This window comes from Volvox carteri, assembly GCF_000143455.1.
Source record: "Volvox carteri f. nagariensis unplaced genomic scaffold VOLCAscaffold_40, whole genome shotgun sequence".
NCBI lineage: Eukaryota > Viridiplantae > Chlorophyta > Chlorophyceae > Chlamydomonadales > Volvocaceae > Volvox > Volvox carteri.
In genome coordinates, this window is record NW_003307583.1 from 535,195 (window position 1) to 546,955 (window position 11,761).

Below are 11,761 nucleotides of genomic sequence, written 5' to 3' on the forward strand. Positions count from 1 at the left end.
CATCATCATCATCATCATCATCATCATCATCATCATCATCATCATCATCATCATCACCATCATCATCTTTCCCTCACCTCGTACAGCACCAGCGGCAGCCCCACCCCAGCCGCCAGCTCCATCTGCTCCGTCAGCGCCCGCTCCTGGGCGTACCGGATACCCACATCGCGGAAAGCTAGACCTGCCAGCACCCCCACGCAGCTCGCCTCCAGCGCCAGGTCCTTGAGCTGCTCCAAACGAGCAGGTGATAGCCTAGGGGGGGGGCGGGCCGTTCAGCGTCCCCCGGGTTTTCCCGGGGGGATTGGGGGGTCTGAGGAGTACGACATGTCATTTTGGGTCTCATTTCGCTGGAAGGGGAAGGAGGGACGCACACCGGGATGACGGTAATGAAAGAGAACGAAAAAAGCAGTGAGAGGAAGGCTGACGGGCCTGACGGGAGAAACCTCCACGCCATCCCTGAGGGGGCCCCTGAGACATATATACACACACATACACACACACGCTCTCCGCCTTCTTTTCCCCCTTCCCCCTCCCTCCCACATTCCGAAATGAGACCCTGTTGCTCTTCTTCATTGACCTGGATTGACGGTACTGCAGTGTAATGCACAGCACTTGCCTATCATTGGCGCGTTTTATGTTATCGCTGTGTACCCCGACCACACAGTACACCTGGCCCGCATTCTCCTTGGCGGTGCGGACCAGGGCCTCCAACTTGGCGTCATCCGTGGTGTAGGCGATGATGGGTCCAACACCCGCGGAGGCGGCACGCTGCAGCACCTGTTGCGAAGGGGCCGGGGCAGGAGCCGCAGCGGGAGCCGAGCGAAGGAACGAACGACCGATCGGTAAAAAGTGTTGAGGGACGGGGAGTGGAGGCCGCGAAGGGGAAGACGTGGGGCTGCTGTACGCGGGGTTGCCGGGCGGCTCGCGGGGTGGGGTGGGGTGGGAGTTTGCGGGAAGAAATCGCGTGCAAGAAGGAACTCGAGGGAGGGAGGGAGGGATATTTCAAATAATGCAAACCTCCTCAGGACGCGGGGGTGAGTGAGTGGGATTGGGTTGAGTGTGTGGGAGGGGGAAGGGTTATGAGCAGAGGGGGAACACACGCGCATGCGGCAAGGCTATGCGGACCAGACCTCCGGAGTGGTGTGGGTGCGGGCCAGCAGTGAGATGGTGTGCCGGCTGCGGGTTAAGGGCCCCCCGGGGAGGTAAGGTTCCCGCAACGACGCGCCTTGGAGATCCCCAACCTCCGGTCCACCTCTTATTTTTCCCCCCTCTTTCTCTCCTCTCCCCCGTCCCCAACACAACACACACACATACACACGGCGGGGCCTTCCTGGCTATTTCGTCAACAGGGGGCTGTCCAGCAGGATGCACCTAGGAAGAGTGGGAGGTCGGCGGACCGGGGTGAGACCTAGAAGCAAGTGCAGGCGCGCTGGTAGGCTTGCGCGCGGCCGGACGCGGGCCAGGGGAACAAGGAATTGCAGCAAGGGTGCTACCGACTAGTGCTTTGCGCGTTAGGTTCCGTGCGGGTAGGCCGAGGCCGTTTGATGTTAATAACGGGCAAGAAGCCGGAGGAAAAGGAAGGCCTCAAAGGGGTGTAGGTTCTTGTGTGCATGTTTCACAGAGGATGGGCCCAGTCCGGACGCCGGCAAAACATGGAAGTCGTCCATGTTATGGAAGCGATTTTCACTTCACATATAGAAAAGCGCATCGTCTGCATTCCAGGGTTGCGGATGGTGTTTCCGAGCCGTATGGACGAGCGGCAGCCAACGGAAGGATTTTCGTTGCTACCTTGAACTGGTCACGGTCAAATTGGCGGCTTGTTAGCTGAGCTGCCGCGTCGACGAGCGCGCGTTCTCCGGAAGTAGGAGGCAGAGCCGGAGGCGGCTTCTCCGAAAGCGTGGGGCGGGGTGCTGCCTTGACGTGGCCCTTCTGCTCATCTTTTACAAGCTTTTGAAGCGCCTGCTTATTACCACGAAGAGACTTTTTTCCCTACGAAACAAAATGGTATTGCAGCGGTTATCTAGGTGCCAAACCTATTACACCCATGGAATTTTACCTCGCGACTGCCGCCACGATCCGGCGCCCCAAATCCTCCCATTACTTACATATGATTCGCTAAATATACCTGAACTATTAGCAAGCCTAGCGCTGAATTGCACGCAGCGCTAAAGCGCTTTTGTCAGGATACCCGTCAACGAAACGAGGTCGTCCAAGCATGGAAAAGGGACATAAATTTCAATGCCCAGTCTGCATATACATACACATCGGTGATGTATTTAGAACATCGATCAAGAATAAAAAACATTTCTCACGCCGTACATGTTTGTGCAACAATGACCGTCACGGCCAATCGCCCAATCCGCGCGCATTCTACAGCCGCCCCTTGGCCCCTTTCATCCTCTCCAGTTCTACTCCTACCCTAGAGAATGCACACATGCATGCAGAGCCACACCTACTCATCTACCGCCTATTCACGCCTCTAGTGAAAACCTCTCACCCCCTACCCCTCCCAACCCACCTCAACTCGCGCGCGCCTCAACAAATACAGTAGCTTCAACCACCTGCCCCTTTATACACACTCGCAACCAGGCCCGAGAAGCCGAGAACCCACAATCCCCACGACACGCGCTCCTTGCTTCACTCAGGTGTTGTTGGAAGCTCTCCTCCTCGGAGGCCCCCGACTGTCCCCCGCGGCGACTTCGACTTGGAAGGAAACAACAAACTCCGAGAGCCGGCACCGCCACCAGGCGCTGCCAAGTCAGGCAAGCTCGGCGCCGAGAGCAACGGCGGCAACGAACCCGCTCTCGAAAGGGCCATGGACACTGCCGCCGCCGCCGCCGACGGCTCCGCTGCTGCCGTCGGGCCCGCAAGTCCGCGTGGCGAGACCGTATGACCCCCCAGGTGCCTCCCAGCGGGCTGCGGCACCGCCGCCGCTGCATCAAAATTCCCCAACCCTACGACTGCTGATGGCGCTAGCACTGCCACTGCCGGCGCTGCTGATGCGACGCCTTGAGCCCCCGCTGCCCCACCCAAACTCCCGGAGCGATATGGCAGCGACCCAAATGAACCCAGATGTCTAGACCCATGGGTCGTCCCAAAAGTGCAGGCTGCCGCAGCCATGCCGCCTGCCGCCAGGTTAGGACCGCCCTGTTGCTGATGCTGGCACTTCGCCAGCTCCAGCGACATGAACTCTTCGTCACCCATCACTGGCCTGCTCCCTGCGGTGGTGGCGTCGCCGCCAGCTTCCGATATGATGTTTCCGCATTCCGGTACGCAACTTCCAGGGCCGCCAAAGACAGGACCGCCGGCAGGAACCCCCCCGCCGCCGCCTCCAGCTCCCGAGGGGCTGGGCAATGGCAACAGGCCGCGCAACACCGCTGCTTCCCGCAGACTCGGCTGCTTAAAGAGGGTCTGCTCCGCCACTGCGCGAGCTACGAGCTCCTGTACACTGCCGGTTGCGACGGCGGCGGCCTTCTCCGATAGTCCCAGACCGTCCCTGCCACCGACATCGGAGGAGGAGTTGCTCCCCAGGGAGCCGCTTCCGAGAGCGCCAAGCTGCAAAGGCTTTCCGACAGCGGGCGGAGAGGTGGTGAGGTCTGTGGCTGCAGGGTCGCCCGGGTAGCCTGGGGTGCCGCCGCCTGCAGCCGCGGCTCCAGCCTTGCCGACCTTGCTGGCCGCGTCGTACGATACAGGGTGGTTGCCCTTCACAGGCTTGGATGTGCGCATTGCGGCGCACGGGTTGAGACCGACCCTTACTTTGCGTTTTGCGGTGGTCGTGTCGGCGACCCGGCTGGAGCGACATCCCTTCATGTTGGCTCCTGAGCTTTTTGTCGGTGCTGCCAATTTGGCATCCCGCTGCGCAATGATGTAATCGTAGGTGGTCAATCCCTTGCTGATCAGGACCACGTGGAAGAAGAACAGCTCGCCGAGCATGACCACGGATATCACCAGGAGAGCCATGTAGATGGCTAGGGCTGCCTGCCATCCCCCGTAAACAACGCTCTTCCCGTACTTATCGGACACAAGGTCCCGCATCTCATCCTTCTCTGTGAAACTGCGTATGAATAGCCACAAGCCCCAGGCGAGTTGCAAGGTGAGCAAGCTGACCGTGCTGCTAATCAACCCGAAGAAGTACCAGTAATTGCGGACCCCCACGCAGTTATTCAGCCATTTGCAGTGATGGTCGAAACCTTCCACGCACCGGTCGCAAGCGCGACAGTGTTTGCTGGTTCGCGCGACGCTTGCCTGCGGGTAGTAAGCGAGCGCGTTTAGGCCACCATACACGCGAGCTGCATCACAAACTTCCAACATACCTGGCATAACCCGCAGAAAAACTCTCCGTCTGTGGCCCCTGTTAGGCCCGGGTCTGAAGGGTCCAAGCAACTGGCGACAAGGGAAGGGACCAATTGGGTCAGGTTCAGGCTGCCCTGCCATTGGCTCAAAGAACGACACGACCATGAACGCACTTACCTTGTGTAAAGGTCCAGTGTGACGATGGCCACAACTAGGACTGAATACAGTGCCACGAGGAACCACCGAACACCCGCGTCCTCAACGAAAGGCAAGTAAAACGCATACACGCCACTGGCCAAAGCAAAGAAGACAAACCATGAAGCCAGCTGCAGAAAAATCGCGCTGTGAGCAGTTCAGAACTATCCGAATGGCTAGCAGCGTGACGGGCTAAAAGCAAACCTGGTGGGGGTCCAGCGGTGTCTGGAGTCCATGACGACGCATAGTCAACTTCGGTGTTGCTTGGCGACTTATAACCGGTAACGCGTCCACATACACGGAACAGTTGAAAACATTATGCTGGCAGTTATCTAAGCCACAAACTTGGTTTGGTATTGTGTCCTTGTACTATACTCGACAGCGCAATAAACGTGCTGATGCATCGCAGGTAGTCATAGGAGCATTTTTGTGCAGACCGGAATGCTTTGAAGCTGCTTTGTCCATTAACACATTATATCTCCTGGGCAAAAAGTCATAATTGGATGTAATGTACAGAATTGGGCCTTCACATGAGCTAGGTGAGGACCCGTGCGCTCCGAAATCTACCTTCATTTAATTGTACCTGAACGGCGACATACAGCGTCTGGTGAGCAACCCATGCACCATAACAGCTACTTTAAATTACTACTAAAACATGGAGAGTAACAAATGAAAGCGAGGAGAGAAACGCCGTACGGCGTATCACGCGTGGTGACCGAAGTCAAATACTTGCCATGCTTGTTGCTGCCCATGAAACAGCGCAAGAGACGAGCTCTCATGCACTTTAGCTGCTGTGACAGTTTCTATGCATGTTAAACGCGCATACAGACGTTTGTCCGCGCCCAACCCCGCTAGTTCAGCTGCTTGCCCCATCCCCAAGAAAGAAACAGCTCACAAATCGCTCAAGCAGGGCATTTCCTTCCCAACTGAAAAGAAAAGTACTCACCCGCGGTCATGCCACCGCATCATCGTCTCTGCGTGCATCCAAGTTTTCTGCCCCCTTGGTCCTTAAAGCAGCACTGCATTCCGTCCAATTACAAAAGACAATCCGCCCTTCCTGGCGCCGCACAGCTGTGGAAGCACCAGGCTCGTAACCCTCGGCCGCCACCCTCCACACGCCCTCCGCCTCTCCAACTTCTCCCTAAACCTCTCCAACCTGGGCTAACTGAGCGAGATACGGCTCGACGCCAGCATAAATCGCCATGCACAAGACCTCCACCATCAGCCACCAGCCGCCAAAGGTCGGACCTACAAACATCCACCCCGACCCCCCCCTCCAAATCGATAAGGACGACGCCAACACATGAAGGTGCACCACACACACACACACACATACACACGTAAAACGCTCCTCCTGCTGCTGCCCCGGGCCCTGGGCTGACCTTTACGCTTACACACCGCTTACACACAAGCACCCCAGCGCAAGCCCCCCTTTCAGGCAGGCACGTCAGACTATTAGGGTCCATGGAATGCCAAGCGTAGACGGCATGGCGCACGGTCGGGATGCACGACACCCAGTCAGCCAGAAGAAAGCACCCTGACCTCACCACGCAGCCGCATGCCAAGCCACCGCCATCGACATCCCCACATCACATGCGGGTGTGCACGTGTGTGCAGGACTTCATTTGAATAATGTAACCAGGTAAGGCCCCGGGTTACACTACCTGGTTACACCCGGGGCTCCAGACGGGGCTACTGCAGAAACTAAAGGCATGTGATGACAGCAAAAACGCTGTATCAGAAGGCCTGAACAAGCCCTGCTGCTGTTGTGACAGCTGCTGCTGCTGCTGTGCTTGTGCTGCTTGGCGGGGCCTACCAGAGGGAGCACTGGCGCAGGCGGAGGGGGCCCGCGTGCCCCAGCCCGCTGCCTGACGGCTGCACATCGCACCGCATCACATCGCACTTGCTTAGCGCTCCCACAGTGCTCAGTCCGCCGTCCACACGTAGACTCCGATTGAAGAGCAATAGTACACCAGTCGTGACGTCCTGCCCTTCGCTAAGTTTCCATGTTCTTTCGAACTGGGTTGCCTTATTTACTAGCTTTTTCAGGGCGCCATTTCGTGTCATCGTTCGCGTCCCGAGGTTTGTACATAGGGGGCTTAGGTACCTGGGGAAGGACGCCCACATAACCCAGCAGGTCAGCTACCTTGTCTGTTGGCTTGGCACCGATGGTCAACCAGTACCTGCAGCCGGGGACTGGCCGTAAGACAGCTTCAGGGCGCAAAACGCTTCCGCACAAGCCGCAAACACCCACTTTAATCTGTCCATTTTGAGGCCCAGGTGCATGTTACCATCGGCAGCTGTGCAGGGGAGACAGCACGCGTTAAGGATAATGGTTCATGTACACAGGGCGGGTTCTGCCTGCGATGAGGCCATACCGGGATTCGGATCCCACCAGCCGATGTCCTCCTTTCGTGAGCCCGAGTTGCGCGCTTGACGCCTTTGCATCACCGACAGCACATAGAATGGTCTTAGCTGCATTAACATGAAACCGATTGTTAAAGAAGTCTAGGCAACAGAAGATGAAGTCCAAGGTGTTTCTCACGTTGAAGCCCCATCGTACTAGCTTTATTCGCAAGCCGCCAACCATTGGAGAACCGCGCTCTTTCCCTTCACTTCGAGATACACTTATACAAATTGGAGTTCACTGTAGCTAATGTTGGTTTGCACGTGTAATGTCGAGGTTTAACGAGTCTAGCAATGCATTCAGTCAATGAATCCTTCAAAGGTAAGTACTGTTAGGTTTTCTTGTTAGTTGTTAAGTCGTTAACTTTACTCGTGGACGATCATTTGAGATACGGATAATGTACGACCTTCCGGCGCCGCCTAGGCTCTGGATAACTATTTAAGTCGTTGTTGTTGTTTAGTTTGTTATGTCATCATTGTTACATCTTGTAGGTTGTTAGCTGGCTTAAGTCGCTCGGCCCTCTTTGTAATCATCGTGGCATCCCAACGAGAAACGGAGCCTATGCCCTTTCAGTTGGTATCGATCTAGACGATCCGGCCTATACGCTTCGCTCCGCCTTCGTCTTCATCGTCTTCGTCGTCATCGCTTTCGTCTTCGCTCCGCTGGTCATCTTCGTCATCGTCGTCTTCGTCATCTTCGTCTTCGTCATCCTCCGATGGCTCCCGTCCCCATCACGGGACTCTATCAAGCGCAGCTTGCTATGTTTGCCTTGACGCAGGGTTCCGGACCAAACTCCTTACAATGCTACATTGCGGAATTCCAACGCCTTATGGCTGACCTGCCGTACCGCCACGAGAAGGACCACGTCCTCTTCTTCGCGCAGGGACTGCAGGACGACCTCAGGAAGGAGATCTTCTCGCACTTACGCAACCCGGGTTCCTACATACGACTGCAGGATGTGATCGACCTTGCATGCACCATTTCAATGGAGCACGATGCCGCTCACCGCTCACCGCATTCGCTACCGCAGGGCACCTGCACCATCAACGTCCCCACCGACCGCTCGCCCTTTCGTTCCACCACCTCTCGAACCGCAAACCGCTCTCCCTCCCGCTCCCCCTCCCCCTCTCCGACTCGCACCGACAATTCCGACCGCCGTCGTCAGGACAACGACCGTGGACGCACCTTTCTCTCCAGTTCAGACAGCCCCCAGCCTTGCCGCGATGACCAGCACCGCCGCGCCGACCCACCCCGCCGCCGCCGCCGTTCGCCTCGATCCCGTCAACGTGGCCTTTAAGCCACCACCGGCAGAACAGGTTAGCCACAGCTTGCCGGTGCGTTTTGCTGTGCAACGGTCAGCCGAGTCTGACACCCCGCCGCCGTCACCGTTCAACGTTTCGCGCCTAACCCAGATCGCCAGTAAGCCCGCCCGCCATGTAGGTTGTATGCGTGCTCGTGTAGCTGCAGCCTCCACGACGGAAGCGCACCGGGTGGACAGCGACTGGATGCTTTCGCGCACCGTCTTCGTCCTCTCTTATCTCGTCGTCTCCATCGTCACCTACTTCGTCGTCTTCGTCTCCTCTTATCTCGTCGTCTCCGTCGTCACCTACTTCGTCGTCATCACCAACGTTCTTCGTCTCGCGAAAATCGTCCGTAAGCCTGCCCGTCTTGCCGGCTGCAAGTGTGCTCGTGCAGCTGCAACCTCGACAACGACGGGAGCATTCCAGGCGAACAGCGATTACACCCTTTTACTCTCACGTCTTCATCCCCCACCCTGTTCCCTGATACCACCCTTCACCCCGTTTCCACCTCGTCCCATCCTTCACCATCTTCTGCCAACCATCCGTCATCGCCTTCAAGTCTGTCAGAACTCTCATCGTTCATTTCTCCAGTCCCCATCCAGCACCTTTGCCCCAACCATCGGACTGCCCTTCACCTCAACCTACTGTTGCTAATCTTATCACCAGCCTTCTCACCGTCGTCCTCCAGCTCCACCCGCCGTGCCCATCACACTGGAGTCACCGTACGACCACGCCGACACTATCGTTACTGCAGTTCGCCTAGGTTATAACCGACGTGGTCGGCCGTCCGTCATGTTCCTAGTTCAGTGGTCTACCGCCAGTGGCCGTGACGCGTCCTGGGAACCGTACGATGACGTACGCAGCCTTCCAGCACTTCGTGCCTTCCTGGCGACCCCAGCCTGGACCTCGTTTAAGCTGTCCGACCGCTATGCCTGGTTCAGAGCGAAGTTTCCGGAACGCGCCCCGAGGATAGTGCACTTCGTGACAACCTAGCGCTACGCATAGGATGTGTGTTGTGTGTGACTCGTGTCCTGTGTGTTTCAGTTTGGGTTATTTCGCCTCAGTTTTGCGCGTGTCGTGTCTTGACTTCTGTTTTTTTCGGGGTATTGCGTGTTGCATGTTGTGTATTTTCGCGTTCTCTTGCGTTCTTTTGTCATCCACCGAGTTTGCTTTCCGTGCCTTAGGCTTTTGGTTTGCGTACTCTTTGTGGATGTTTTGGACACGTTCGTTGGGATATATACCGGTTCCTCAGACCGGCAAGTATAGGTGTCGTGCGCCTTATTTAGGCCGGTATCCAGTGCGGGGAAGGTTTTGCCTTGACTCCGGTTCCCTTTTGCCTTCCCCTCGTTAGCCTGGTACCGATTTCGTTCAGGGAATCGGAGCGGCGCACGACTTAGCATAGTTTGTACTTTGGTCGCATCGAGGCCGATGCTTGAGCTAAGCAGGGGGGCATGTTAGGTTTTCTTGTTAGTTGTTAAGTCGTTAACTTTACTCGTGGACGATCATTTGAGATACGGATAATGTACGACCTTCCGGCGCCGCCTAGGCTCTGGATAACTATTTAAGTCGTTGTTGTTGTTTAGTTTGTTATGTCATCATTGTTACATCTTGTAGGTTGTTAGCTGGCTTAAGTCGCTCGGCCCTCTTTGTAATCATCGTGGCATCCCAACGAGAAACGGAGCCTATGCCCTTTCAAGTACTAAGATAAGTAACATTTCATAGAAATGCTTGTATTCGCTAAGAAATTGCATCATTTTCGGCTCGTCGGGTGTCAGTTCGTTGGTTATTTGGCTGATGATCGTACAACCGAATTCCAGACACATACACCAGCGATCGACAAACGAGTTGCGGACGATATTAGTACAAATTTGCAATCATGACACCTAGGTCCAGGCTCCTGTCTATGTGCGCGCTCCTCGGTCCCTCAGCCTTGGAGCACATCCGCATCGTCCATACCTCCAGGGCCCCTCCCCCTTACACATCACACCCGGGGAGTCAGCTTAAAACCCATGTCGCAACGGCTCCTTGTAGAAGCATGCAAGCAAAATCTTAAGACAGCAGCACACGCTTGCCGGAGCCCAAACAAACTAATCGCTTAGTTGGGCGCCGCCTGGCCCTCCGCTCCGAACCCAGTCGCTTCTTTGCGGGAGAAACTGCCCCTGCCGTACACAAGGAGGTCAAGGGAAGGCTCCCATCAACGCTCCTGAAACCGTTAAAATTTAACACCCCCCTGCACCTGCAAAATGCTCCACACCCGGCGCCCAAAAAAGGTGAAGCGCGCACAACGCTATGGCTGACCGGGGCCCTTGGGCTTTTATGGACGCTCTTGTAGCGCCATTCACATGCGCCGCCTCCGCCGGTGCCGATTCTGTACTATTTCATATATATAAAAATACAAAACTGCGTGGTCTGGACTCACGCACCAGCTACCCCAACATCCGTTCCCGTCCCGCAGGAAACGGAAATGCAAACCCACACAAACCCACACCTCCCTCCTCTACTCCCCCGTCCTCTTCCTCTTCCTCTTCCTCCATCCCCAATCTACGTCACTGCCAACAGACCTATGCTCCGTTACCCCCCTTTCTTCTTCACATGCGTCGACTGGTCAGTTATGCCTCCTTCACAGTCCTTCTGGCGCATCAGTCTGTCCGTGGCATCAGCCTCACTCGCTAGTGGTTCGTCTTTCCCCCCCCCGAACCCGAACCCGAACCCTCGCGTCGTTCCCCCTGAATCCGAACCCGTGAAAACACGACAATCCACACACACACACACATACACTCGACACTCCCCCTCATCTGCCGCCCTGTTGTGCCTGTGGAAAGGGCATTGCGGAACATTGGGAAGACATTCTTCCGGTCCTCCATTCCCCTTCCCCCACACACCGCCACCGCAATCCCCCGGGGACCGGGCCCCGCTTCCCGCTTCCCTGCATTCTTGTGGCATCCCGATTCCTGGTTCGTGTGTTCTCAGTGTGCGCTCTACAGCCGACAGCAACAACCTCTGGCAGAGTCAAAAAGGTTTGGCGCGAGTCAGAACCTGGTCAAATACTCACTCACACATGTACAGCAACCAGAAACCCAAAATCCTCAGGGGGTGCTTCCGGGTAGGGCTACACGAGTAGGGTAGGGCTACACAATGCAAAGAAAAACCTTTAGCGCCTCTTTTCCTTCCCCCCAAACCAGAAACGTCTCCCGTTCCTCCCCTTCCGCGCCCGCAACAGCTCCCTCCCAACATTTCCGGTGGGCCCCCTTGAAGTCACACGTTTTAATCATCATCATCATAATCATCACCATCATCAACAACAACATCATCATCATCATCGCTGTCCTCCTCCTCCTCCTTCTCCTCCTCCTCGTCGTCGTCGTCTTCCCCTCTCTTCTCTTTGTTGTCTTGAATCATCAACCAGCTGTCGTCGAAATCGTCCACCAGCCCATCCCCGCGGCCGCCCAGCTCCGCGTCCAGCACCGCGTCCAAGGCGTGCTCCATTAAATCATCCTCCGAATCGCCACAATCGGCCCCCAGCAGCCCCTCCCACCCGCCCTCCTCCTCCTCCCCCTCCTCCACC

The 11,761-nt window shown here is 56.4% G+C and overlaps 1 protein-coding gene across 1 annotated transcript; it reads right to left on the reverse strand.

The window, feature by feature from the left end:
* Positions 1–2,637: 2,637 nt before the first annotated feature.
* Positions 2,638–7,149, reverse strand: VOLCADRAFT_121256 (uncharacterized protein; the record flags this gene model as incomplete). Its single annotated transcript, XM_002954094.1, has 9 exons — positions 7,034–7,149; positions 6,867–6,963; positions 6,743–6,788; positions 6,596–6,671; positions 4,471–4,619; positions 4,314–4,383; positions 4,202–4,245; positions 3,757–4,054; positions 2,638–3,711 (listed from the first exon to the last, which is right to left on the reverse strand). Exons 1-9 carry the CDS (start codon positions 7,076–7,078, stop codon positions 2,638–2,640), a joined length of 1,899 nt encoding a protein of 632 aa, XP_002954140.1. The 5' UTR covers positions 7,079–7,149.
* Between the last annotated feature and the right edge of the window lie 4,612 nt (positions 7,150–11,761).